Source organism: Camponotus vicinus, unplaced genomic scaffold, assembly GCF_025532165.1.
Source record: "Camponotus vicinus isolate PSW18456_S1 unplaced genomic scaffold, iyCamVici1.0 SCAF_1, whole genome shotgun sequence".
NCBI classification, from domain to species: Eukaryota; Metazoa; Arthropoda; class Insecta; order Hymenoptera; family Formicidae; genus Camponotus; species Camponotus vicinus.
This window is the reverse complement of record NW_028141945.1, coordinates 18,141,397-18,169,119: the sequence shown is the minus strand read 5'-3', so window position 1 is coordinate 18,169,119 and position 27,723 is coordinate 18,141,397. Positions and strand designations below refer to the sequence as shown.

At 29.8% G+C, this 27,723-nt stretch overlaps 7 protein-coding genes and 1 pseudogene across 10 annotated transcripts in view; 2 read left to right on the top strand and 6 right to left on the bottom strand.

Moving 5' to 3' along the window:
• Nucleotides 1-1,495: 1,495 nt before the first annotated feature.
• On the bottom strand, nt 1,496-4,423 carry LOC145959239 (luciferin sulfotransferase-like). The gene is made up of 6 exons (XM_083077886.1): nt 4,143-4,423; nt 3,824-3,923; nt 3,299-3,464; nt 2,466-2,586; nt 2,273-2,367; nt 1,496-1,855 (listed from the first exon to the last, which is right to left on the bottom strand). The coding sequence occupies exons 1-6, from the start codon at nt 4,351-4,353 to the stop codon at nt 1,577-1,579; spliced, it is 972 nt and encodes a 323-aa protein (XP_082934012.1). The 5' UTR covers nt 4,354-4,423; the 3' UTR covers nt 1,496-1,576.
• A 2,517-nt stretch (nt 4,424-6,940) lies between these two features.
• LOC145970208 (sulfotransferase 1C4-like) lies at nt 6,941-9,878 on the bottom strand. Its single transcript, XM_083096765.1, has 6 exons — nt 9,393-9,878; nt 9,072-9,171; nt 8,530-8,695; nt 8,099-8,219; nt 7,906-8,000; nt 6,941-7,488 (listed from the first exon to the last, which is right to left on the bottom strand). The coding sequence occupies exons 1-6, from the start codon at nt 9,601-9,603 to the stop codon at nt 7,213-7,215; spliced, it is 969 nt and encodes a 322-aa protein (XP_082952891.1). The 5' UTR covers nt 9,604-9,878; the 3' UTR covers nt 6,941-7,212.
• A 1,013-nt stretch (nt 9,879-10,891) lies between these two features.
• Nucleotides 10,892-13,829, bottom strand: LOC145959236 (sulfotransferase 4A1-like; annotated as a pseudogene). The gene is made up of 6 exons (XR_014434950.1): nt 13,570-13,829; nt 13,255-13,354; nt 12,735-12,900; nt 11,867-11,987; nt 11,586-11,680; nt 10,892-11,164 (listed from the first exon to the last, which is right to left on the bottom strand). The product of XR_014434950.1 is annotated as a sulfotransferase 4A1-like (transcript).
• A 667-nt stretch (nt 13,830-14,496) lies between these two features.
• Nucleotides 14,497-17,726, bottom strand: LOC145959231 (sulfotransferase 4A1-like). The gene is made up of 6 exons (XM_083077878.1): nt 17,514-17,726; nt 17,182-17,281; nt 16,667-16,832; nt 15,809-15,929; nt 15,618-15,712; nt 14,497-15,004 (listed from the first exon to the last, which is right to left on the bottom strand). Exons 1-6 carry the CDS (start codon nt 17,722-17,724, stop codon nt 14,729-14,731), a joined length of 969 nt encoding a protein of 322 aa, XP_082934004.1. The 5' UTR covers nt 17,725-17,726; the 3' UTR covers nt 14,497-14,728.
• Nucleotides 17,727-18,068: 342 nt separating this feature from the next.
• Nucleotides 18,069-24,137, bottom strand: LOC145959235 (sulfotransferase 1C4-like). The gene is made up of 7 exons (XM_083077883.1): nt 22,621-24,137; nt 20,229-20,512; nt 19,897-19,996; nt 19,357-19,522; nt 19,160-19,286; nt 18,965-19,048; nt 18,069-18,818 (listed from the first exon to the last, which is right to left on the bottom strand). Exons 2-7 carry the CDS (start codon nt 20,434-20,436, stop codon nt 18,529-18,531), a joined length of 975 nt encoding a protein of 324 aa, XP_082934009.1. The 5' UTR covers nt 20,437-20,512; nt 22,621-24,137; the 3' UTR covers nt 18,069-18,528.
• LOC145959234 (uncharacterized) lies at nt 22,710-23,140 on the top strand. Its single transcript, XM_083077882.1, has one exon. The coding sequence runs from the start codon at nt 22,871-22,873 to the stop codon at nt 23,138-23,140; it is 270 nt and encodes an 89-aa protein (XP_082934008.1). The 5' UTR covers nt 22,710-22,870.
• Ppcdc (phosphopantothenoylcysteine decarboxylase) lies at nt 23,422-25,356 on the top strand. The gene is made up of 3 exons (XM_083077881.1): nt 23,422-23,560; nt 23,686-24,146; nt 24,552-25,356. The coding sequence occupies exons 2-3, from the start codon at nt 23,721-23,723 to the stop codon at nt 24,714-24,716; spliced, it is 591 nt and encodes a 196-aa protein (XP_082934007.1). The 5' UTR covers nt 23,422-23,560; nt 23,686-23,720; the 3' UTR covers nt 24,717-25,356.
• A 101-nt stretch (nt 25,357-25,457) lies between these two features.
• Nucleotides 25,458-27,723, bottom strand: part of Mmp2 (Matrix metalloproteinase 2) — a 171,008-nt gene continuing 168,742 nt past the window's right edge. For all 3 annotated transcript variants that reach the window (XM_083077875.1, XM_083077874.1, XM_083077877.1), the window contains one exon: nt 25,458-27,282. The gene's annotated coding sequence lies outside the window, so the exon portion shown is untranslated. The remainder of the gene's footprint in view (nt 27,283-27,723) is intronic.

Here is a 27,723-nt window from a genome sequence, read left to right as displayed (position 1 = left end):
GTATACTTCATATGTTTGCTTAGAAATGTTTTCTATTCTTCAGCAAGATAGTTAGTTCTGTTTTGTTTTAATAAAATCCGTTAAAATGATTTTCATATAATTGCATTGTATTATATATATTATCATTAATAATAATAATATAATTTAGATGCATCTTTTCTTCTTTCATAATCTTTTTAATTTTTTAATTTATAATATTAAGATATTATTTATTAAATTTGGTATTGTCGGTCACCGATGTCCGACACAGCGTTTAATAATTTCTATCACAAAATGACTCGTAACTTCTCGAGAAAAAATGATAAGATTTAAATTGAAATAATGTAATTTATATTAGACATACTCGAATTAATTTATGTTATTGTTTTATATAATATTTATTTTCTGCGTTTGTTGCGCACTTTAAGAAGACAGTTCCTATAATGCTCGCTAGCAAAAACTGCAGTTTAGGCATGAGAGGATCTTCTCGATCACTTTAGGCGGTCTTCTTCGATATTCTTATGATATTCTTTGCTGAGAAATTCTTTAAAGTTTCTTCGTCTAGTAAAAAGAATAAAAGAAGTAAAAAATAATTATACTTAAAAAATATAGATACATATGTCGAACAATTTTGAAGCTGACTTAAAGAAATATTATGGCCTACTATTGTCTTGCCTTTTTGAATGAATCTTCTTAGGATTGAAGATATATATATTCTAAGTCGATCGTATTGTTGTAACATGTAATGCATAATGCTTTGTAGATAAGAATAATCCTGATACGAGATATCTCTGTAAATCTTTTATATATCAATACGCATAGGTCTTCTTATCTCTATTTAAATGAAATTTATATAAGTATAAAATTTAAAATATAAGAAAGGATCTTCTTAAAAAGGTAATATAGACTGGTATTATAAATAATTTTAATTTGTGCTTTAATCATTCTAGTCATTATGACATACATGCACATTATCAGTAAACTTATATGCTATGATATTCAGCTGTATGTTCTGTATGTAGCACAAAGTGAAATCCATAAAAATTATAAAATCAGCATTGTATTCCTTCTACATTGATATTTAACGAAAAAAATCTTTTATCACGTATGGAAAGTAATGAGAATGAAAAAATTCAAAGTTATAACGAAGTAATTGACATAATTGCGTGCTTCCTGGATGAAAGCGAAGACAGTCGTGTAGTAGTAACATAATTCTCAATTGACATTTACAAAATAAAATTGTATACACGCAGTCCGTGAGGTAACTTTTATTAATAAATCTCCACTTCAATTTCTTTTTCCACACATACACACACATCTCTTCTGAGCAATTCAAAAATAAGTCTATTTCAAATTAAATAAAATAGAAACTTTAATTAAAATAGAATAGAACTCTAACTAAAATAGAATAAAAATCTCAATAACCAAAATAGAGTAAAATAACTCAATAAGGAAACAAATCTTATCAATTATATATTTTTCTTATATATTTCTGTTAAAAATTGTATATATATATACATATACATACATATATACATTATTATAATAAAATATGTGAAATTATTGTTTGTGCTAATAAATATCGCATACGATAAATTTAATCCGGAAAAACCAAATCCGTGTCTTTCAAATTATCGACGATCCACTCGTTAAATTTCTTCTCGAGCTCCGGCGTGAATATTTCTTTCCAATTGCCTGTCTTTCCTTGGCGGATAAATGATTCGGGTTTTATTCGACCAACCTGCTCCACTTGATTTACCATAGAATTTTTGCGGAAGTTTTCAATATTCAAATGCTCTGTTAACTTAACGATTTGTTCACTGTTGTAAGTTTTGCCGTAAAACGTGGCAACTTTCTTGATGTTTTCGCTTAAATTCTGTGTAAAAGAGATGATATATTTTATAATTGCGTCATACATATCTTTAAATCACAAATATAATATATTAATTTTATTACTAGAGGTGCGTTATTTTTGTTATAAATATAATTTCTGGAATTTATAATTGAAATCTTTGATTAAACGTAATTAAAATATTTGATTAAGCGTAAACATTCAGATTGTCGAAAGATATAAAATGTAAAATAACAGTAATTAAATCGTCAAGTACATAAAAATGAAAAATATTAATGCATGCAATCAAAATAAAATTTTCGAACGTTGTTTCGTGTAAAAAATGACCGAAATACCGAATTAATTTTGTCTATCGATCTTCTTTATAATATTTATATTTTATTTTCTCAGATTTATGATATTTTAATTTTTGCAAATCTTTACAGAAAATCTTCATCTCACTTTTGTTAAATCTTCATAGAAGAGAAACAAAATGTTTGGTTTATGTCTAATTGCCCAAGCTGATTTTACATGCTCCCAATATGGCGCCCACATTGCTGAAAATATGGAAGAAGTATAAATAAGGATAAATAATTGAAGATAGGTAAAATATGGATTATATAAAAAAAATCAGTTGAGACTTTGCAAAACTTACTATGATTGTTTATGAAATCATTACACATCTGCTCGAAGTTGCCTTGATACTGATTGAGGTCTCTTAGAAAATTATAGAACGAAACCACCACATCTTTTGGATTTCTAGCGACATAGATGATCTAGAAATAAAAGTAACAATTCTAAAAAGTAACATTTCTAAAATTAAGAAATTGACAAATTAGAGCCAAAGCGCGGTAGTTGAAGCGCAAGAAAGAAGTAATACTTCCTACTTTCATACTCGTATATTTCAAATTAAATATAATTACATTAATAAATTTACATTAATAAATTTTTGAATGTAACACATTTCATCATTGAATCTCAAGTCAACATGAGAAATATATGTATAATAGCATACCGTTATCAATTTGTAAAAAGCGCAACATCTGATTTATTGGAATTTAACACATTGGCACATTACAATACTACAATTTGAAGAATTATTTGAAACAATGTGTGTCAGATCTTTGCGAAATACAACTTAACGTTATTTACGCGTCGAGGAGAGGTATTTTATAATTTAATGCGTCACCGAATAACACTTTGTAAAGCATATCGTTAATATTACGCTGAAGAGGGACCAAAAGATGATCCGAAACGTTCTTTTTTATTAATATAATTATATTCAATTTGAAATATATACGAGTAATTAGAAAAGAGGAAGTATTGTTCCTTTTTTGCGCTCGATCTATCGCATTGTTGCTCTAATTTGCCAATTTTGATTAAATTTTTTAATTATCATTATTCGAGTCAATTTCCAATGTATTTAATTTTCCAAAAATATTCTTTAAATTGCATTTGTCAACACATATATACATACACACATCTTACCTTGCAATCATTGTTTACAACTGTTGGCAATAAATCGACAGAAAAATGACTTTTAACAAAACGCGGTGAGGGCTGATTTTGTACAAACTCGACGCTATATTTTATTATGTTTTGCTCGTTTGGACTGCCACTCGCTAATAACTCGTCTTCTCTTATTAAGCTTAAACTAAAAGAGGGAAGCATTTTTTACAACGGAGAATGTTCTCTAATTTAAGAAGAAACAATTTACTTCACACTTCTTCTCTATAAGAAAGAAGCAAGCGAGAAAGATTTGCGTTTCTATAATATTCTCCACATATTTTATTGAATCGAAAATGTTATTAGTAAAATAGTTTATTGTGCATTTCACACTTATTTGCGTATCAAATAAATGTTTAGGATTTAATTTTTGCATAAAAATTTCAACCAAGTCTTCTTGACTACAAAACTTGAACGAAATAAGAATAATGTGAAAATAGATAAATGTGTGTGTAAAAATTGTGAAATTTATCTCTCTGTTATTTTTATATAAATATTATACTGTACTCTAAATAGGGGAATCTCTCTCTTAAAGGCCTTCGGTGAGCCTCATCGAAGTTCATATCGTTTGCTACCAACCATACGAGTTCCTGTGTCAACGTTGTACCTGATGGACACAAAACATGTAATCACAATTAGAATCGCTTCTATCGCATTTACAAAATCATTAAAACTAATTTATTCGCGCAATAGCAGAATTAATCATAAAATCGAAAATTTTATGCAGGAATGGAAAATCAATTATTACTAAGAATAAGCAGATTAAATATTTTTTTTCTAGAAATAAATTACATAAAAGTACGATAAGAAAAAGAAAATAGCTTACCTGATCTAGGATAGGTAATGATCCACGTATCATCCGGACGAGACTCAAAGTTAAGTATTTCATCGCCTCGCTCGACATATTGGTATGGCAAAAACCATTTCTTCTCGCCGATCTTGACGAAACCTCTGACGCGTTTCGGATACGACTTGGACAGCGCGACGGCTAATTCACCTTCGATACGTTCGATTTTCAAATCTTTAAGGAAGGGCATACTTTCTTAACATGTTAAGCGCTGCTCGGCTTTTTGTTAAATCTTTCCGTTTACGTCGCGTAAATATATATTACGTATCATATAATATGTATAACATGTAATCTTATCTTGCGTATCTGTCCGAAATTGAAGAGATTCACAAGGCTGTGATAAGATAACATGTGTAATTTCATATGTATATATGTATACTTATATGTACACGGAGAAAATTTTATATTAATATGTAATACAATTTTATATCACATTTTACTATTTTTTGTATGATCGGTGGACCATCATGACTTTATAGAATAAATTACAGTACAACATAGTAAAATTTTAAACTAACACTTACATAACATGTTTTATTATTTGCCATAGTAAAAATTCGTAGGTGCTAAATTGTAATCTTTATTATGTATTATTGTAAAACATTATAATATTAAATCTCAACTTCGATAAATGTATTTTTTATTCTTTCTTTTATTACTTTTTTCCGGATTCTTCTTTTTTGCTTTTCTTATTAATTTTACTTATAATTAATAATATTTCATTCATTATTGAACGGACACAATAAATAATATACAATTTTATCTAATTTAATAAAAATTTATTAAAGACAGATACAAAATGTATCTGTAAGTATTTATAATTGAATCTTATATCTAAGATCTCTTAAATATGATCAAACTATTATATGTACTGTAAAGCTATTTTTCCCATACACTTTATTAATTAATTTAACAGCACTCAGAGATATTAATTATAAATAGATGAGATACATTAACAGAAAAATAATAGATAGAAAACGATAAATAAATATGTAATATAATAATAAAGATTGCAAATCGACTTATCGAAGAGATACTTACGCTTTCTTTTTCGTTTATCTTCACAGCATTTTCATTCACAACACTTTCTTTTATTCTTCTATAACGAATAAGAAAGACAATAAAATAAGCGTTAAACAAAGCTCAACAAAACGCATACGTTATCGAGTTAACGATTGAATGCGACACGCGGTAGCTGCAGCCAGAAGTGTACACTGTATGATAAAACAAGCTTCTGCGTGTTTCGGCTTATTCTTGCAGGCGATACCTATCGCTTTCCTCTTCTCTCCGATTTCTTAACAACTAGTACATGATTTTGACGTAACTTTTCCTATGGCAACATTGTTTTTTATCACATAAGTAAAGTAATTTTTGTTAAACCGACACTCAAGCCATATTCTAAGGTGGGAAGAGTTAATTTTTACTATAGTATACAGTAAAAATTGACTTTGTATATATTTTTTATTTTTCTTTTCAATACTAACTTTTATCTAGCAAGTTTTGCTTTAAAACATAATAATTTCTACTATGAGAAAGTGTAAAAATTACGTTGTTTTCTTGTTTTTAAAATAATGACTATAGCATTTAAGCTTATAAATTCTCGATGGTCCGCAGCTACTACCACATTATAGTAATCTTTGATATAAAATTTTCTCCGTGTATATATTTTGTATATACATATTTTCATGTTTACTTCATATGATTGCTTAAAAATGCTTTCTATTCTTCAGCAATTTAGTTCTGTTTCGTTTTAATAAAATTCATTAAAAATGATTTCTATATTATTGTATTGTATTAAATATATCTTATTATTAATAAAAATAATATTTACTAACAAGAGGACTGATCTGGAGATATTTGACTTCTCAAATTTCACAAGTTAATTATGTGACTAACTCTTATTTCTAATGAATAATTTTTATATTTAATATTAATACATTAATATTTCTAAATTTTCTTTTATATATATATGTATAATTTTATATATAATATACAGTTCGTCACTGAATCTCGAATCGACATGAGGCGCACAGCGGCATACTATATTATTAATTGTAAAAAGCGCGGAATCTGGTGAGCCATGCTTCTAACTATTAATTTAAGCAAAAAAGCTTATTCACGTGTAATATCTTTCGGTATTTATTTCATTATTTTTACTCTCTCAATTTGTTAGATCTGCTGTGACGTCGCATAGCATAACTATAGTATATTTAATTGACTGTTGGAAGCAGAGCGCTTACTAGACCTCCGCGGGATGCAATTTAGCGTCACCTACGCGTCGAGAACAAATTCGTTTAATGTAACGCGTCACTATCTGTAATATATATTGTTAACATCGCTGAGGAGGGATCAAAGGATGATACGAAACGTTCGCTTTTTGTTATTATAATGTGTTTTTTAATAAACTAATATTGAAAAAAGAAAGAAGTGTTGTTGCTTCTCTGCGCTCCAACTACCGCGCGTTGGCTCTTATGCCATTTTCTTTTTAATTTTTTGATTACTTGAGCCAAATCTCTAATTATTAAATTTATATTAATTTTCTTTATTTTCATATTTAAAATTTACACAACTTTATTATTTACATTTATTTTGGATAGATCTTATATGTATATTGAACGTAGCATGGCATGAGAAGCAATGGCTAGAGAAGAGCATGAAACTGAAACGACTTGCAACTCATAGATATGATCAAAAAGTTTTATGTTCTTATATTTTCACTATATATATATATAGTATATATATGTAGAAATATTAATGTATTAATATATATATCAGTATCACTTGAGTGTAAATGGAAAGCAACTAATACGTATAATCTCCATTTTAGTATTCATTTCTTTTTCCATCCTCACTGAGAGACTCAAAAATTAACGCACTCAAAATTAAATTCAAAATTAAAATAAAAGTCTTATTAATAAAACTAGATAGAAAAATGACAAATCTTATTAATTATATATTTTCCGTGTGAAAATTGCGTATATATATTTGCACATTGTTATAACAAAATAAGAATTATTGTTTGTGCTAATAAATAACTTATGCGATTAATTTAATCAGGAAAAACCAAATCCGTGTCTTTCAAATTATCGACGATCCACTCGTTAAATCTTTTCTCGAGTTCCGGTGTGAATATTTCTTTCCAACTGCCCGTCTTTCCTTGCCGAATAAATAATTCGGGTTTTATTTGATCAGGCACCGGTTGGTTCACCATAGAATTCTTGCGGAAATTTTCAATATTCAAATGCTCTGTTAACTTAACGATTTGTTCACTGTTGTAAGTTTTGCCGTAAAACGTGGCGACTTTCTTGATGTTTTCGCTTAAATTCTGTGTAAAAGAGATGATATATTTTATAATTGCGTCATACATATCTTTAAATCACAAATATAATATATTAATTTTATTATTAGAGGTGCGTTATTTTTGTTATAAATATAATTTCTGGAGTTTATAATTGAAATCTTTGAATAAACGTAATTAAAATATTTGATTAAACGTAAACATTCAAATTGTCGAAAGATATAAAATGTAAAATAACAGTACTTAAATCGTCAAGTACATAAAAATGAAAAATATTAATGCATGCAATCAAAATAAAATTTTCGAATGTTGTTTCGTTTAAAAAATGACCGAAATACCGAATCAATTTTGTCTATCGATCTTCTTTGTAATATTTATACTTTATTTTCTCAGATTTATGATATTTTAATTTTTGAAAATCTCTACGAAAAATCTTTATCTCACTTTTATTAAATCTTCATAGAAGAGAAACAAAATGTTTGGTTTATGTCTAATTGCCCAAGCTGATTTGACATGCTCCCAATATGGCGCCCACATTGCTGAAAATATGGAAGAAGTATAATTAAGAATAAGTAGTTGAAGATAGGTAAAATATAGATTATATTAAAAAAATCAGTTGAGACTTTGCAAAACTTACTATGATTGTTTATGAAATCATTACACATCTGCTCGAAGTTGCCTTGATACTGATTGAGGTCTCTCAGCAAATTATACCACGAAACAATCACATCTTTTGGATTTCTAGCGACATAGATGATCTAGAAATAAAAGTAACATTTCTAAAATTAAGAAATTGACAAATTAGAGCCAAAGCGCGGTAGTTAAAGCGCAAGGAACAAATAACACTTCCTTCCTTCTTATTCATATATTTAAATTAAATATAATTATATTAATAAAAACGAACGTTTCTCGGATAATCTTTGGATCGCTCTATCACGCTGTGGTTTTAATTTGTTAATTTTGATTTTTTAAATATCGTTATTTGAGCAAATTTCTAATTTATTTAATTTTCAAAAAGATTTTTTAAATTGCATTTTTCAACACATATATACATACACACATGCTTACCTTGCAATCATTATTTACAACTGTTGGCCATAAATCGAGAGGAAAATGACTTTTGACAAAACGCGGTGAGGGCTGATTTTGTACAAACTCGACGCTATATTTCGTTATTTTTTGCTCGTCGGGAGTGTCCTCCGCGAATAACTCGTCTTCTATTATTAAGCTTAAACTAAAAGAGAAAAGCTTTTTTTATACAGAAAGTATTCTTTAATTTAATAGGAAGAAATAATTTAGTTTGCATAATTTCTTCATTTTAAATAAAAGAAAAGCGAGAGAGAAAGATTGCGTTTCTCAAATTCTCCATATATTTTATTTGATCGAAAATGTAATGTTATTAATAAAATAGTTTATTGTGCATTTCACATTTATTTGCGTACCAAATAAATGTTAGGTTTTAATTTTTGCACAAAAATTTCATCCAAGTCTTCTCGATTAAAACTTGGATGAAATAAGAAGAATGTAAATCTAAAAATATATAAATATAATAACAAAAATGTAATTTATATATCTCTCTCTGTAATTTTTATGTAAATATTAAACTGTACTCTATATGGGGGAATCTCTCTCTTAAAGGCCTTCGGTGCGCTTCATCGAAGTTCATATCGTTTGCTACCAACCATACGAGTTCCTGTGTCAACGTTGTACCTGAGGGACACAAAATATATAATCACAATTAAAATCGCTTCTATCGCATTTATAAAATCATTAAAACTAATTTATTCGCGCAATAGCAGAATTAATTATAAAATTGAAAATTTTATGTGTAGGAATGGAAAATCGATTATAATTAACAATAAGCAGATCAAATATTTTTTTTCCAGAAATAAAGTACATAAAAATACGATAAGAGAAAGAAAATAGCTTACCTGATCTAGGATAAGTAATGATCCACGTGTCATCGGGACGAGTCTCAAAGTTAAATATTTCATCGCCTTGCTCGATATATTTGTATGGCAGGAACCATTTCTGCTCGCCGATCTTGGCGAAACCTTTGATGCGGTTCGGATACGACTTGGACAGCACGACCGCTAATTCACCTTCGACACGTTCGATTTTCAAATCCTTCAGGAAAGGCATGCTTTTTTAACACGTTAAACGCCGAGCACTTTTTGTTAAATCTTTCCGTTTATGCCACGTAAATATATATGAAACCTGAAAGCGGCCATCTCGCTTCAGCGGACACTCAGATATCATATGTACTACTCTCTGAACTAAATAAAAATAAAAGTCCAACGAGTCAGACAAGGATTAACAATCGATTACTTTCACTTTGCTTCACCAACGATGAATATCTTGTGGATTCGTACGACGGCAGGTATGAGATCTTGTCTTTCGCGCGTTGCACGTAATTTGGTAAGGATAGGATTTCATGACGTTAATAAACTTTGGATAATATAAAAAAATATCAAAATATAAAATATAATATAAAAAAATATCAAAATATAAAATATAATATAAAAAAATTAACATATTTATTGAGTGTTTTTTTTTAAATGTTTCAGTATTTATTATCCAGTCTAAATCATTTCTTGAGATATTACAATATATCTGGAGACATTACAATATATATGTAATTAAAGAAATTTACTAAATCCTTTGAGGTAGAATTAAAAATATTTTGCCATTAAAAAATTAAAGTCATGTCGAGATTAAAATTGAAATTAATTTCAGATAGATTGGCATTAAAACAACAAATTAAAATCAATTAAAATTGAAATCAAAACGTGCAAAAATCGAGATTGACTTAAAGCTGGATCTATCAAGGAGAATACACGACATTCGGGTCATCGATTTTAATGAAACTTTGTGAAAGTGTGTAGTGCTTAATACATAACTAATTTATGTAAAATAGTAAGACGCACTACGCAATCGTTTTCGAAAAAAAAACCATTAAAAGTTTCGCGAGCACCATATAAGACTGTGGAATAACACAGAAATCTCAAGTTGAGCGTATTTAGGTGAGTAAGGCGGTAGCGGTCGAAACGCTGGAACACTGGTTTGATTCGCGGTTTTTTTCCAATTTTTTTTTTATTAACTCATTATTTCAAATATTTTAAAATAAATAGGAACAGGCAAAAATTACATGTAACACAAAATTGAATTATTCAGTGAATAAAAGAAAATAGACAAATACATAATTCAATTAACAAAATAAAATTGCATACACATAGTTGAGATGACGTTAAGAGAAAATTAGCCCACTTAAAATTAAATAAAATACAAGCCTAATTAAAATTAGATTTGATAGAAAAGAATGACAAATCTTATTAATTATATATTTTCCGTGTGAAAATTGTATATATGCACATTGTTATAACAAAATATGTGGAAATATTGTGCTAATAAAATACCTCATACGATAAATTTAATCAGGAAAAACCAAATCCGTATCTTTCAAATTATCGACGATCCACTCGTTAAATATCTTCTCGAGATCGGGCGTGAATATTTCTTTCCAGCTGCCCGTCTTTCCTTGCCAAATAAATGATTCGGGTTTTATTGAAGGCGCCGGTTGGTTCACCATAGAATTCTTCCGTAAATTTTCAATATTCAAGTGCTCCGTTAACTCAGCGATTTGTTCGTTGTTGTAAGTTTTGCCGAGAAACGTTGCGACTTTCTTGATGCTTTCGATTAAATTCTGTGTAAAATAGATAATACATTTTATAATTGCGTCATACATATCTTCAAAAATCACAAATATAATATATTAATTTTATTATTATGTGCGTTATTTTTGTTCTAAATATAACTTCCGGAATTTATAATTAAAATTTTTGACTAAATGATGTAAATATTCGGATTTTTAAAAGATATAAAATAAAAAATGAAAGAAAAGAACAATAAGTAAATCAGGAAATGAAAACCGCAAATTTTGATGCATGCAATCAAACTAAAATTTTTGAATGTAGTTTCGTGTAAAAAATGATGAAATACTGACTCAATTATGTCTATAGATCTTTTTTATAATGATTTATAATTTTTTATTTTAATTTATAATTTTCTCAGATTTAGGATATTTTAATTTTTATGAAAATCTTTACGGAAAAGCTTTATCTCACTTTTGTTAAATCTTCATAGAAGAGAAACAAAACGTTTGGTTTATGTCTTATTGCCCAAGCTGACTTGACATGCTCCCAATATGGGATCCATGTCACTGAAAATATGAGAGAAAAATAAATAAGAATGAGTAGCTGAAGATAGATAAAAGATTAATAGATTAATAGATTATATAATTAAATATATTAAAATATATATTAAATATATTAAATATATTAAATATATTAAATATGTATTAATAGATTATATAAAAAAGAATCAATCGAGATTTTCCTAAACTTACTGTGATTATTTATGAAATCATTACACATTTGCGCGAAGGGTCCTTGGTATCCGTTGATGTCTTTCTCAAAATTATACGACGAGACCGCCACATCTTTTGGATTTCTCGCGACATAGATATTCTGGAAGTAAATATAACATTTCCAAAAAGATTAAAAAATTAAATCAAAATTGGCAAATTAAAGCCACAGTGCGATAGTTGAAGCGCAAGGAAGAAATGACACTTCCTTTATTCATACTCGTACATTTCAAATTAAATATATAATTACATTAATAAATTTTTGAAATGTGAGGCATTTCTTCATTGAATCTCAAGCCAACATGTGAGATATAAAATGGCATACTGTTATCAATCTCAAGCCAACATGAGAGATATAAAATGGCATACTGTTATCAATTTGCAAAAAGCACAGAATCTGATTTATTGAAATTTTACACATTGGCACATTACAATACTACAATTAGAAGAATTACTTAAAACAATGTGCATGCCAGATCTCTGCGAAATACAATTTAACATTTATATACGCAATGAGAACAGATGTAAATTTTATAATTTAATGCGTCACTGGATAACACATTGTAAAGCATATATTGTTAATGTCCCGCTGAAGAAGGGCTCAAAGATGATCCGAAACATTCGTTTTTATTAATGTAATTATATTTAATTTGAAATATACGAGTAATTAGAAAGAAGGAAGTGTTGTTTCTTTCTTGTGCTCGAACTATCGCGCTGTGACTTTAATTTGCCCATTTTGATTTAATTTTTTAATTATCATTATTCGAACCAATTTCCAATTTATTTAATTTTCCAAAAAGATTCTGTAAATTGCATTTTTTAACACACATATACATACACACATGCTTACCTTGCAATCATTGTTTACAACTGTTGGCAATAAATCGAGAGGGAAATGACTTTTGACAAAACGCGGTGAGGGCTGATTTTGTACAAACTCGACGCTATGTATCGTTATTTTTTGGACGTCAGGACTGGCTTTCATGAATATCTTGTCTGGTATTATCATGCAATAACTAAAAGAGAAAAGCTTTTTTTATAACAGAGAATGTTCTTTAATTTAAAACGAAATAATTTACTTCACATAATTTCTTCACTAAAAAGAGAAGCGAGGGAGAAAGGTTTCTAAAATTCTCCACATATTTTATCGAATCGAAAATGTTATTAGTAAAATAGTTTGTTGTGCATTTCACATTTATTCACTACCATAATAAACGTATAGGAGTTATTTTTGCGCAAAAATTTCATCCAAGTCTTCTCGACCACACAACTTGGAGGAAATAAGAAGAATTTAAAAATAGGTAAAGTGAAATATATAGAAAATGTGAAATTTATCTCTCTGTGACTTTTATGTAATTATTATACTGTACTCTAAAAAGGGAAATCTTTCTCTTAAATGCCTTCGATGCGCCTCGTCGAAATTCATATCGTTCGCTACCAACCATACGAGTTCCTGTATCAACGTTGTATCTGATAAATACAAAACGTATAATTACAATTAGAATTGCTTGTATTGTATTTACAAAGTCATTAAAACTAATTTATTCGTGCAATAACAGAATTAATTATAAAATCGAAAATTTTATGCGGAAATGGAAACTTGATTATAACAATAAGCAGATCAAATATTTTTTTTCCAGAAATAAAGTATATAAAAATACGATAAGAAAAAGAAAATAGCTTACGTGATCTAGGATAGGTAATGATCCACGTGTCATCAGGACGAGTCTCAAAATTAAAATAAGTATTTCATCGCCTTGCTCGACATTTGTATGGCAGAAACCATTTCTTCTCGCCGATCTTGGCGAAACCTTTGATGCGTTTCGGATACGACTTGGACAGCGCGACCGCTAGTTCACCTTCGACACGTTCGATTTTCAAATCCTTGAGGAATGGCATACTTTCTTATTACATTAAGCGCCGAGCACTTCTTATTAAATCTTGCCTTCTATGCCGCGGAAATATATATTATATATAACATGTGTAATGTTTATCTTGCGTATCTCTCCAAAATTTAATTAATAAGGCTGCGATAAGAGAACATTTATAATATTATATGTATATTTTGTATATATTTTCTTATTCCTTTTTAATTTTTAACATAAAGTTATTATTTATTAAATTTTGTATTGTTGGTCACTGGTGACTGACGTGGTCTAAACGGAAAGCTTATAATCGGTCACCGGTGACCAACTATAAACGTTCCATTTAATGTTATAAATTAAAAAGCTTCGAAATTATGAAAAAAAATCTGAATATTACTTTTATTAATAATAATATATATAATACAATACAATAATATAAAAATCATTGTAATAGATTTTATTAAAACGAAACAGAACTGACTTGCTGAAGAATAGAAAGCATATCTAATGAAATATATGAAGTATGCATGAAAATATATACAAAGTAAACATATACATATATATATATATATATATATATATATATATATATATATATAAGTTGCTTTTCATTTAGATCCAAGTGATGCTGAGTCACTGAGTTATGTATTTTACTAAGATTAATGACATCATTCAGGGAATGAAAGGAAATAGACAAATACATAATTCAATTGACAAAATAAAATTGCATACACATAGTTGAGATAACGTTTATTAATAAATCTCCATTTTAGTTTCTTTTTCCACCCCCTGTGAGAAATAATTAACCCACTTAAAATAAAATAAAATAGAAGCCTAATTAAAATTAGACTCGATAGAAAAATGACAAATCTTATTAATTATATATTTCCCGTGTATTATTAATAAAATTGTATATATGCACATTGTTATAACAAAATATGTGGAATTATTGTGTTAATAAATATCTCGTGCGATAAATTTAATCAGGGAAAACCAAGTCCGTGTCTTTCAAATTATCGGCGATCCATTCGTTAAATCTCTTCTTGAGCTCCGGCGTGAATATTTCTTTCCAACTGCCCGTCTTTCCTTGCCGAATAAATGATTCGGGTTTTATTCGACCAGATGTCCCTTGATTCACCATAGAATTCTTGCGGAAGTTTTCAATATTCAAGTGCTCCGTTAATTTAGCGATTTGTTCGTTGTTGTAGATTTTGTCGAAAAACGTGGCGATTTTCTCGATATTTTCGATTAAATTCTGTAAAATAGGTGGTATATTTTATAATTGCATCATATATATTTTTAAAAATTACAAATATAATAATTTTATTATTAAAGATGCGTTATTTTTGTTATAAATATAATTTCTGGAATTTATAATTAAAATCTTTGATTAAATAATGCAGATATTCAGATTCTTAAAAGATATAAAATAATAAATAAAAAAGAACAGTAAGTATAGGGCCATCCACACACACACACGCGCGCGCGCGCGCGCGCGCACACGTACACGAACACGCACACACACACACACACACACAATAAAGATAGGGATGCATGCTTGTTGACCGAATGAGTATATAGACACGTCTGTCCTCTTCTCACATACATCCCTATCTTTACTGAGTCGTTTTATTGTCTAATTGTCTGGAATAAGTTATTTTTACTGGAGTGTATCGTCAGGCAAATAAAAACTGAAAATCTTAATGCATACAATCAAAATAAAATTCACGAAAATAGTTGTGTAAATAATGCTCAAAATATTGAATTAATTATGTCCATTGATCTCCTTCATAATAATTTACATTTCATTTTCTCAGATTTATGATATTTTAATTTTTGCATATCTTTACGGAAAATCTTTATCTCACTTTTGTTAAATCTTCATAGAAGAGAAACAACATATTTGGTTTATGTCTAATCGCCCAAGCTGATTTTACATGCTCCCAATATGGAGACCATATCACTGAAAAATATGAAAGTATAAATAAGGATTAGTAGTTGGAGATAGGTAAAATATATATTATATAAAAATAATCGATCGAGTATTTGCAAAATTTACCGTGATTGTTTATGAAATCATTACACATCTGCTCGAAGGTTCCTCGGTATCCGTGGAAGTCTTTCCGAAAATGATACAACGAGACTACCACATCTTTTGGATTTCTCGCGACATAGATGATCTAGAAATAAAAATAACATTTCCATAAAGATTTAAAAAATTAAATAAAAATTGGCAAATTAGAACCGTAGCGCGATAGTTGGAGCGCAAGGAAGGAATAACACTTCCTTCTTTTTAATTACTCGTATATTTCTAATTAAATATAATTACATTAATAAAAACATACGTTTCGGATCGTCTTTTGATCCCTCTTCAGCGTGACGTTGACAATATGCGTCACAACGTCTTATAAGTGTCACATTTCCTTACTGAATCTCAGCCAACATGAGAGATACACAACGGCCTACCGTTATCAATTTATAAAAAAAAGCGCAGAATTTATTAGAATTTAACACATTGGTACAATACTACAATTTGAAGAATTATTTGAAACAATGTGCTTGCCAGATCCCTGCGATACAACTTAATATTATCTACGCGTCAACGACAGATATTTTATAATTCAATGTATTTTATAATTCAATCACTGGATAACAATTTGTAAAGCACATTGTTAATGTCACGCTGAAGAGGGATCCGAAACATTTGTTTTTATTAATGTAATTATATTTAATTTCAAATATACTAGTAATTGGAAAAAAGGAAGTGTTGTTCCTTTCTTGCGCTCGAACTATCACGATGTGGCTCTATTTTGCCAATTTTGATTTAATTTTTTGATTATCATTATTCGAGCCAATTTCCAATTTATTTAATTTTCCAAAAAGATTATGTAAATTGCATTTTTCAACACATGCTTACCTTGCGATCATTGTTTACAACTGTTGGCAATAAATCGAGAGGACAATGACTTTTGATAAAACGCGGTGAGGGCTTATTTTGTACAAACTCAATGCTATGTATCGTCATTTTTTGCAAATCGGAACTGGCTTTTGTATGTGACCCGTCTGGCATTACTATGCAATAACTAAAAGAGAAAAGGTTTCTTATAACAGAGGATGTCCTCTAATTTAAGACAAAACAATTTACTTCACATAATTTCTTCACTATAAAAGAGAAGTGAGGGAAAAAGATTTGCGTTTATATAAAATTCTTCACATATTTTATCGAATCAAAAATGTTATTAGTAAAATAGTTTATTGTGTATTTCACACTTATTCACACTACCAAAATAAATGTTTAGAATTTAATTTTTGCGCAAAAATTTCATCCAGGTCTTCTCACAAAATTTGGACTAAATAAGAAAAATTTAAAAATAGATATAGAAAATATGAAATTTATCTCTCTGTGATTTTTATGTAATTATTATACTGTACTCTAAAAAGGGGAATCTCTCTGCTAAAGGCCTTCGATGCGCCTCGTCGAAATTCATATCGTTCGCTACCAACCATACGAGTTCCTGTGTCAACGTTGTACCTGATGGATACAACACATATAATCACAATTAGAATCGCTTCTATTGCATTTACAAAATCATTAAAATTAATTTATTCGCCCAATAGCAGAATTAATTATAAAATTGAAAATTATATGCGAGGATAGAAAATCGATTATAAGTACATAATTAACAATAAGCAGTTTAATCATTTTTTTTCCAGAAATAAAATACATCAAAATGATCAAAATGATGAAACAAAAAAAAGCTTACCTGATCTAGGATAGGTAATGATCCACGTATCATCGGGACGAGTCTCAAAGTTAAGTACTTTATCGCCATGCTCGACATATTTGTATGGCAGGAACCATTTCTTCTCGCCGACCTTGACGAAATCTTTGCCGTGATCCGGATACAACTTGGACAGCGCGACCGCTAGTTCACCTTCGACACGTCCGATTTTCAAATCCTTGAGGAATGACATGCTTCCTTAATTATTACCAGAATCTAGATCTTGGTGCCGTTTTCCTTACTCCAAGTGCATACTAGCGGCCGAGCGTCGCGAAAAGCACTATCGTCTATGCTGGTCTAGTGGTGGTAGCAAAAAGGGCACCATCGCATAGAAAAGAAAAATATATATATATATATATATATATATATATTAATATAGAATATATGTTTATTTAATATTATACATAATATATAAAATAATATATATAATATGCAAAATATAAAATAATATAATAAATTATTATATTTCTTTTTCTACGCGACGGTGCCCTTTTTGCTACCATCAATAGACCGGTACTGCTTTTCGCGGCGCTCGCCCGCTAGGATGCACTTGGGTGGGTAATGTAAAAACAGGTATCACAGTTAGTGGGAAGGTATTGGGAAGGAAGTAAAGAGAGGAGTTTTTAGTGGAGTAGGGGCCGCTAAATAGGCCGAGTCTCACACTACCCTAACCTACGGGGCTCAGGGTATGCGTAAAGAGCATTTTCTCCTCTCTCGTAAAAAAAAGGATGCACATAGTTGAAATAACTTTTATTAATAAATTTCCATTTTAGTTTCTTTTTCCACCCCCTTCGAGAAAAAATTAGCCCACTTACAATAAAATAAAATAAAAGCCTAATTAAAATTAGACTCGATAATGAAAATGACAAATCTTATTAATTATATATTTTCCGTGTGAAAATTATATATAAAAAATTGTATATAAAAATTGTGTATGCACATTGTTATATCAAAATATGTGGAATTATTGTGCTAATAAATATCTCGTGCGATAAATTTAATCAGGAAAAACCAAGTTCGTGTCTTTCAAATTATCGGCGATCCATTCGTTAAATCTCTTCTCGAGCTCCGGCGTGAATATTTCTTTCCAACTTCCATCCGTCTTTCCTTGCCGAATAAATAATTCGGGGTTTATTTGACCAGGCGCCGGTTGGTTCACCATGGAATTCTTACGGAAATTTTCAATATTCAAGTGCTCCGTTAATTTAGCGATTTGTTCATTGTTGTAAGTTTTGCCGAAAAACGTGGCGACTTTCTTGATGCTTTCGATTAAATTCTGTGTAAAATAGATGACGTATTTTATAATTGAGTAATACATATTTTTAAAAAAATACAAACATAATCAGATTTATGATATTTTAAATTTGCAAATCTTTACGTAAAATTTGCATCTCACTTTTCTTAAATCTTCATAGAAAAGAAACAAAATATTTCTTCATAGAAAAGAAACAAAATATTTGGTTTATGTCTAATTGCCCAAGCTGATTTTACATGCTCCCAATATGGAGCCCATATCGCTAAAAATAAAAATGAGTAATTGAAAATAAATAATGTATAGATTATATTTAAAAAAATCGATCGAGATTTTTTGATAGACTTGCAAACTTTTGAGACTTTGCAAAACTTACAATGATTGTCTATGAAGTCATTACACATCTGTTCAAAGGTTCCTTGATACTGAATCCGTTTGTTGTCTTTCTGAAAATGATACCACGAGACCACCACATTTTTTGGGTTTCTCGCGACATAAATAATCTAGAAAAAATGAAAATAACATTTTCGGAAAGATTCGTTTTAAATTGCATTTTTCGACACACATGCTTACCTTGCAATCGGTGTTTACAACTGTTGGCAATAAATCGAGAGGAAGATGACTTTTGATAAAACGCGGTGAAGGCTGATTTTGTACAAATTCGACGCTATATTTCGAAATTTTTTGCTCTTCGGGAGTGTCCCCCGCGAATAACTCGTCTTCTATTATTAAGCTTAAACTAAAAGAGAAAAGCTTTTTTTTATCACAGAAAGTATTCTCTAATTTAAAAAGGAACAATTTAGTTCGCACATAATTTCTTCATTTTACATAAAAGAGAAGCGCGAGAGAAAGATTGTGTTTCTAAAATTCTCCATATATTTTATTCGATCAAAAATGTAATGTTATTAATGAAATAGTTTATTGTGCATTTCACATTTATTTGCGTACCAAATAAATGTTAGGTTTTAATTTTTGCACAAAAATTTCATCCAAGTCTTCTCGATTACAACTTGGATGAAATAAGAAGAATGTAAATCTAAAAATAGATAAATATAGAAAATGTGAAATTTATATATCTCTCTCTGTGATTTTTATCTAAATATTATACTGTACTCTAAAAAGGGGAATCTCTCTATTAAATGCCTTCGGTGCGCCTCGTCGAAATTCATATCGTTCGCTACCAACCATATGAGTTCCTGTGTCAACGTCGTACCTGATGGACACAAAACATATATAATCACAATTAGGATCGCTTCTTATATTTACAAAATCATTAAAGCTACTTATTCGCACAATAGCAGAATTAATGATAAATCGTAAATACAAAAATTATATGCGAAAATAGAAAATCGATTATAAGAAACTAAGCAGGTTAAACTTTTTTTTAGGAAATAAAGAAGAAATAAATTACATAAAAATACAATAAGACAAAAAAAGTAGCTTACCTGATCTAGGATATGTAATGATCCACGTGTCATCGGGACGAGTCTCAAAGTTAAGTACTTTATCGCCTTGCTCGACATATTTGTATGGCAGAAACCATTTGTTCTCGCCGATCTTGGCAAAACCTTTATGAACCGGATACAACTTGGACAGTGCGATCGCTAATTCACCTTCGACTCGTTCGACTTTCAAGTCCTTGAGAAAAGGCATGCTTCTTAATAGTTTCTGTCACGAAATGGCTCGAGACTTTTTGAATCTAGTTCGAATATTTTCAACCGATTCCGAGCTAATGAAAAAATTCTTAGATTAGAAGAGAGTATATTATAATAAATGCTTATTAATTTTTTTTAATAGCAGTAATTTGAGATATTAATAAAAAATATTAGTCGAATCTATAATAAATATAGTCGATCTTACATATGAAGGTAGCATATGTTTGTCACAAAACATTTGTGGAAATATAATGTAAGATCGAATATTTAATGTAAGAGTAATAATCATTAAATAAATATTATGTATAATAATAAACATTAAAATATATAATAATCTTTAAATAGATATTATATTTTCTCATCTGCAATATCACAGTTTTCTATCTTTTAATTATATAATATTTGTTTAATGAATAGACTGTAACTGTAAATCGCCGATAATGTTGAGATTTGAAGTAATGAATAAAGTAATTAGAGAATGAAAACAAGTTTATTGAATTTATTTAAATGAACAATTTTAAGACTATTTGTTTCGACAAATGCAGAGAATATACACATAAAATTAAAATTATTATTATTAAAATTATTATTACGATATAAAACAATTGATTAATGAATTGAAGATATACAATAATTTTTCTACAAAAAATTCATGTCAAGATCTTTGAATATTAAAAAGCAAATTTATAGAATATGTAATTACTTTGAAATAATTTTAAGCTAATTTTTAATATATGAAAAACTTAAGAGTTAGCTCAATAGCTTTAAGTATATAATAAGTAAAAAGAAAATATTGCATATTTACAAAAATATTTTACAGAAAATAAACATTGTCACTCATTATACAGTTCATACGTAACTACGATTCATCGTATTGCAAAATATTTTGAGACGTAATTTTTTTTTCACTTTCTAGTTTTATTCTCGAATATTATATTTGTACGTAAAATATAAAATGCAATATTAAAATATAATGTTTTACGATACAATTTTTTTTCGTGTCTTCAATTTATTTCAAAAACATATAGCTAATTCAAAATATAGAGAAAAATACAATACGAGCAATTTTGATTAAAGTGTTATATAAGTGTTAATTATGCATAATACTTTCTTTTTATGTATCAGAGCATTTATAAGATCGTTTTTTCTCTGAACTTTTTCTTTTACATTTTTTATTTCTAATTTCACTGTTGGAAAGACTTTTTGCACTACCACTTGACTCTTTTATTGTTTAGCTATTTTCTGCACTACTCACGATACACAATATGTTTCAAACGCTAGCTATTGCTCGAGTGAGTCTAATGATTGATGTCCAAATCGAACGGTAACATAAAAAAAAAACAAGTTTTTGGGTAGTCGGGACAACTACCTGAACCTACAACACATAAATCATCCTACATATAAATCATCCTACATATAAATCATCATACATAAATCATCCTATGAAAAAGAAAACTTTCTATATAAAATTTTTTTGTTGCCAATCAATTATAATATACAATGTAAAAACAAATATGATACAATTAAAAAATTATTTAAAAATCAAATGTATATAAAAATATAGCGAAATAAATAGATTAATAAATAATTAAATAATTAAATAATAGATTAATAAATAATTAAGATATTTTAATATAATTTATTTATTGATTAATAAATAAATAATAAGACAGAGAAAATATATAAATAGATTAATAAATAAATAATAGCGAAATAAATAAATAAGTACAGAAAAATATAATGATTTTCTTAAAAATATGTTGTAGAATTGCATCCATGTGAAGAAAAAGTTGGAAAAGAAATCAATTCAAACCGGCAATACGCAATTCCGATTAGTCACTATTAATTCAAAAGGAAATAGGAAATATGAAAACATCTCGTAAAAGTCTCCATTAATTTCTTCTCTTTTTTTCATCTCTATATTTTATTTATATAAATATATATATATATATATATATATATGTAATTTTATTTATATATATATTTAATATTTGCTTTTATATATTAAATAATTAATAAGAAAATATATAATATTTGCTTTTATTTATTTAGTATTTATTTTATTTATACAATATTTATTTTTATATTAGATAATTAATAAGAAAAAGTATATATCAAAAATACATATATTAATGGTCTATATGCGGTCCAAGAGCACCATACAGCTGACATGAATACGGACCTGTCAAGCAGTCACGTGGTCGCTCGCACGTAACGGGTTAGGTTAGGAAATCCCTCCGCCTGACGCCTGACCTGACATCAATGGAAAGTGGAAAGTGGAAGGAGTATAGTGGCCAAAATGGCGGCCGTCGTGCTCCGTCATTGAGGAGGGGCGAAGATTCATTCTCGTCTTTCGACGTCATTCTTCACTTCCCCCCTGGAATACTCGCTCACGCATGATTCGCACGGCCGTGAAGTGACGTTTACGTATTATGTCCTCGTACACGTTCTCGCAGAAGCTGTTCAAGCCTACGCCACCGGAACGCGGCAGTTTCCCGCTGGATCATGAGAGCCGCTGCAAACGCATCATGATCAAGTATATGCGCTGCCTGGCCGACAATCGCAATCAGAACACGATGTGCCGCGACGTCGCCAAGGAGTACCTCGGCTGCCGCATGGACCACGATCTGATGACGCGCGACGATTGGTCCAATCTTGGCTTCGAAAGCGACGAAACCAACGAGGTGGCCAGCGAGACGTAACGCCGAGATCATCTCCGAGATATCCTTGCGTGTCCCTCTCTTGACCAGACGAGGAGTCGGGCATCTCTCTGTTTCCGTTAATCCTTTCCGGAGATTCCGAGCTCCGAGGGTGGACACCCCTAGCCGATTAGTGTTCTTGGAACTTACGTTCGATGTAAATAGGGTACCAAGTAGTCGTGGAATAATTCACAATCGAAATTAGTGTGTTCAGGCAAGAATATACGCACTGCCAGCCAGGTGTGATAAGAACTTTGAGCTTTCCCCACGCCAGTGTTGTTGCGGAACTTCATCAGATATCTGAAGAGAGAGGGAACAATACATGTTGAAGAGAGAGAAAAATTGAACATTAAAAATCTGTGTATGTATCTTCCGCTTTCATAAGAAGGAAGATTGAAAATTAAGTTATTGCTCGACACACTGGTGAGTCTTCAAGCTTTAATGTAAAGGCATTCCCCTGTAGCTTGTTACGCGGTTGGATTCTGTTGCAACCCAAGTGGCCTAAGATATCGTAAATAGAATATAGAATATCGATATTTATCGCACAGATTGGTATAGCAGTTAAAGTAACAAAGGAAAAAATATGGCAAGTACTTCCAGGAAGAAAGTATTGGTCGGTTGCACCGGTAGCGTGGCTACGATCAAACTGCCACAACTGGTGGAGATGCTGCGGCGAAATAATCTGGAGGTGAGAGTAGTCGTGACGGAGAGAGCCAAGCATTTTCTGAAAGATGCCCAGCTGCCACCTGAAATCCAAGTGCTGTCCGATACGGTGGAATGGGCTGCCTGGCAGGACCGAGGCGATCCAGTATTACATATAGACCTGGTGAAGTGGGCAGACATATTCGTGATAGCGCCACTAGACGCCAATACATTAGGCAAGATTGCTAGCGGCATATGTGACAATATCGTTACATGCGTTGCTCGTGCCTGGGACAATGCAAAGCCACTACTCTTTTGTCCAGCCATGAATACCAAAATGTGGGAACATCCAATCACCATGCCGCAAGTGAGATGAAAGGAGTAATATATCAAATGTTAGAATAAAGGAAAAATTCTCTGCATATTGTTTGCTTATGGATTAAATCTTGCATTGAAATATGGCATAACTAATATAAAAATATAATAAGTCGAGTAAAAATTAATTCTTCTTAAATTCTTTTTTAAATTTCTCTCTTCTCTAAATATTTTCTCTTATCAAAATTTTTTCAATAATAGAAAAATGCATATATAGAAATAGTACAAAAAATATATGTTACATTCCTTTAGATTGTGCTTTTTATACTTTATTTTTTCCTCTTCATCTTTACACATAAATAGGGATAGATTTTTTTATTCTGTTTCTCGATTTGTATTTTTTCATCCAAGTTTATGATAGACACAGAAAGTTATAAAGTTGAATTTTGCTTTTCAGGTATCACTACTTAAATCCTGGGGCTACAAGGAAGTGCATTGCGTATCCAAGACGCTAATGTGCGGCGATACAGGAATGGGCGCGATGGCCGAAGTGGACACGATTGTGCGGTCTACTTTGCGAGCTTTGGCTCCTTGGGCAGATTCGTTGGATCCGCTTCTCTAGCAGCGGCCGAGGTCATCCTCGTGCGAATATCGTCGATGGCCACGCGAATATCGATGAGGATGTCTAAAACATGTCCCATTAAGATCTCCAGAGAGATGCGCTATGGTGCGATTCGAACATACGCTTAATAAAATATACGCCAATATCGCTTATCTAACAGGATCAGGATTGCGAGCCTAAGGACCAGAAATCTCGGGCTGTATACCAGTTATATGATAAAGAGTTTGTTTATCAATAAAAATATCTGTCGCTAAGTTTCTCCTCGAATTATATTGTTTTTTCTAAGGATCGTATTTTTAAATAGTTTTTAAGATGGAATCCTTTATTGTTATATATTATAAGATAAAATTATTAATTAGAAATCTGTAGGAATTTACAAACAGTGAAATCTTAGTTTGAACGCATCATGGTCGTCATATTCTTTGCTCAACCTGGAATAAGAAAATCAATCTTACAGAGAGTGGAACAAACGAGATAATCGTAATTTTATCTGTCCAGTTGCCGAAATGCGATATATAAAGATGCTGTAAAGAAGATTCTGTGTTGACATATCCTAAAAGTTGATTTGCCAGAATGTGTACATGCTTTTGTTGAATATATGAACGATATAATATATGAATAAATAAATATACAAAGTGTTCTCCTCTAGAGAAGAATTTTTTTACAATTTTAACATTTCCATCATACATGTATGCATGTACAAAGCCGACGTAAAAATTTTCAGGAGAATAGCGTATCAAGTTTGTTCGGCAAAGTCATTTTATTTCCGTATATACACATATAAAGCACGAACTTGCAATACAAAATACATATAGCATATGACATTACACATTTTATGTTAATTATCCCTTAAGTTTGGAATAAACAGAGGGGAGGGTTTTTTCTCATCTCACGTTTTCGGTTAAATTGCGAGTGAGATACATCGCTTCAATGCATTTCGTTTTTCTCGTAACAAAGATATAACTCAATCAAAATCATTGAATTAATCGATAACAGAAATATAATAATTTTGTATCGTTTGTCCCCATCTTGTTGCTGCATGCTTTATAAACATACGATACATTCTGCAACACGCACGATTTAATATAACTTTTTATTATATATATAACACGTATAAATATATACGAAAGTGTATTTTTACATAGAAATATTTATATAAACCTTGCAAGTGTATTTCGAGATTAATTTGAAGTCGACATTTCTTTATTAAAAATTTAATGACAATTGTATCCTTTTTCTATCTTTTTTGATCTTAAAGATTAGATTCACGATTATATTGAAGCTTCGACAAAAAATTCTCCGAGTCAAAGTTCAATTAAGATTAAAAATGCGGAATAAGATTCTCTATTTATTTCTATCCTGAAATATTTTTTTCGTTAAATGAAAAATGTAAAGAAAAAATTTTAAGAAATCAATTTCTTCTAATTGTAAGTTGAAAGTTTATGTTCGCAAAATTCATGCAAATATTTCAGGAATACACTGCACCGTATACATATATAAATCTGCGAGATTGCTTTTACGCTATTCCCTTTTGACATTATGCCTAACTACTCGAGATATCGCGGTATATAAATATCACAGTTTACAAAACTGGCGACACTGCGTTTTGCCTGTGTCCTTTTTCGCTAAATTATGCGATTATATTAATAATTAATACAATATTTATATAAAATACGTGCTCTTGTCGGAATCAACTATCTTCATCTACAAAGATTCCGAATAATAATCGCGTCACGAATAATAATTACGTCATTTACGGAAGGTCGTACGGAATTTCTTATGGATGGCGCGTATCCTTGGAATAACAAGGATCTCTATCTCGATTTAAAATCTCTGTAGAAAACAGAATAATGAAAAATATTGGATTTTCTTGGCAGTGGTAGTTAGTAATTGTTAGAATCGCGCGCAAGATTGTGAAATATCCTCAAGAATTTACATTTTTTCGAGGATCGATTATTCGTTCATCGTACAATATAAATTATCTCTTAAGTTAATTACTTTGTATATAAATGCCATGTAAAAAGATGATATAGAAAAATGCTCAAAAATATGCGCAGCTCAGGAGCGCGATTTTTCCAAGAAATGCTGGTATCGATGAAGATATGGAGCTAAGTCACTTCTTTCCTGTGAGAGAGGACTGAAATTTTTATATCGATATAAATATTATATTTTTATAAGAGATATATACAGAAAGTGATACTATAAAAGTGGTTCTGTAAAAATTATCATCTTTTTTATTTATTTTTATTTCGTATAACATGATATCATGATATTTTCGTGATTCATCGATTCCCATCGATTGCCATTTCATAAAATATTTCCTCTCTTCGAAAATAAAGTTCCCTTAGTGACTTAGTTCGATATCATTCCTCGAGTTTTGTTCAAACCGTAATCGCGATTTTTTTCATTAGTAGAATCGGCGGAGAAATCGATATTTATGCTATGAATTCAAAGCACAAACTTTGAATTTTGATCGATACGTCGTTTTTCATCGACGTCCCCACCTAAATATCCTGTGCGAAATGCCGTTTGGTGGCTGAAAGGACACTTGTATTACAGCGATAATCTGAAAGCATAAGAAAACAAAAACAAATGTAACAGTAGCCTTTTCATTTTTAACTTCTTGATTTAAATAGGTTTAAATTTTTGCTAAATTATATTTGTGATCCTTATAACATTATTTTCAAATGTACTGCTTTACTCGCAATCTTGAATTGCTAGAAAATTTATATATAAATCTTAGATATCATTTCAATTATCTTGTATATATGTATAATGTCATAATTTTAATTTTATAATACAAATTATGATCAAACAATATTATACAGCCTTATGATATCTACAAAAATTGTGAAGAGTATTTAACGCTAAATAATATTATATTTAGTATAGTTGTCATTCTAAAGTTACTTTTTTTTTAATTGTTATATCATCTTTTGCTTTGCAAAATTAATGATTCAAGTACAATAATTTTTTGATTAACTTTCTGCATAATGGGAAATTAAAT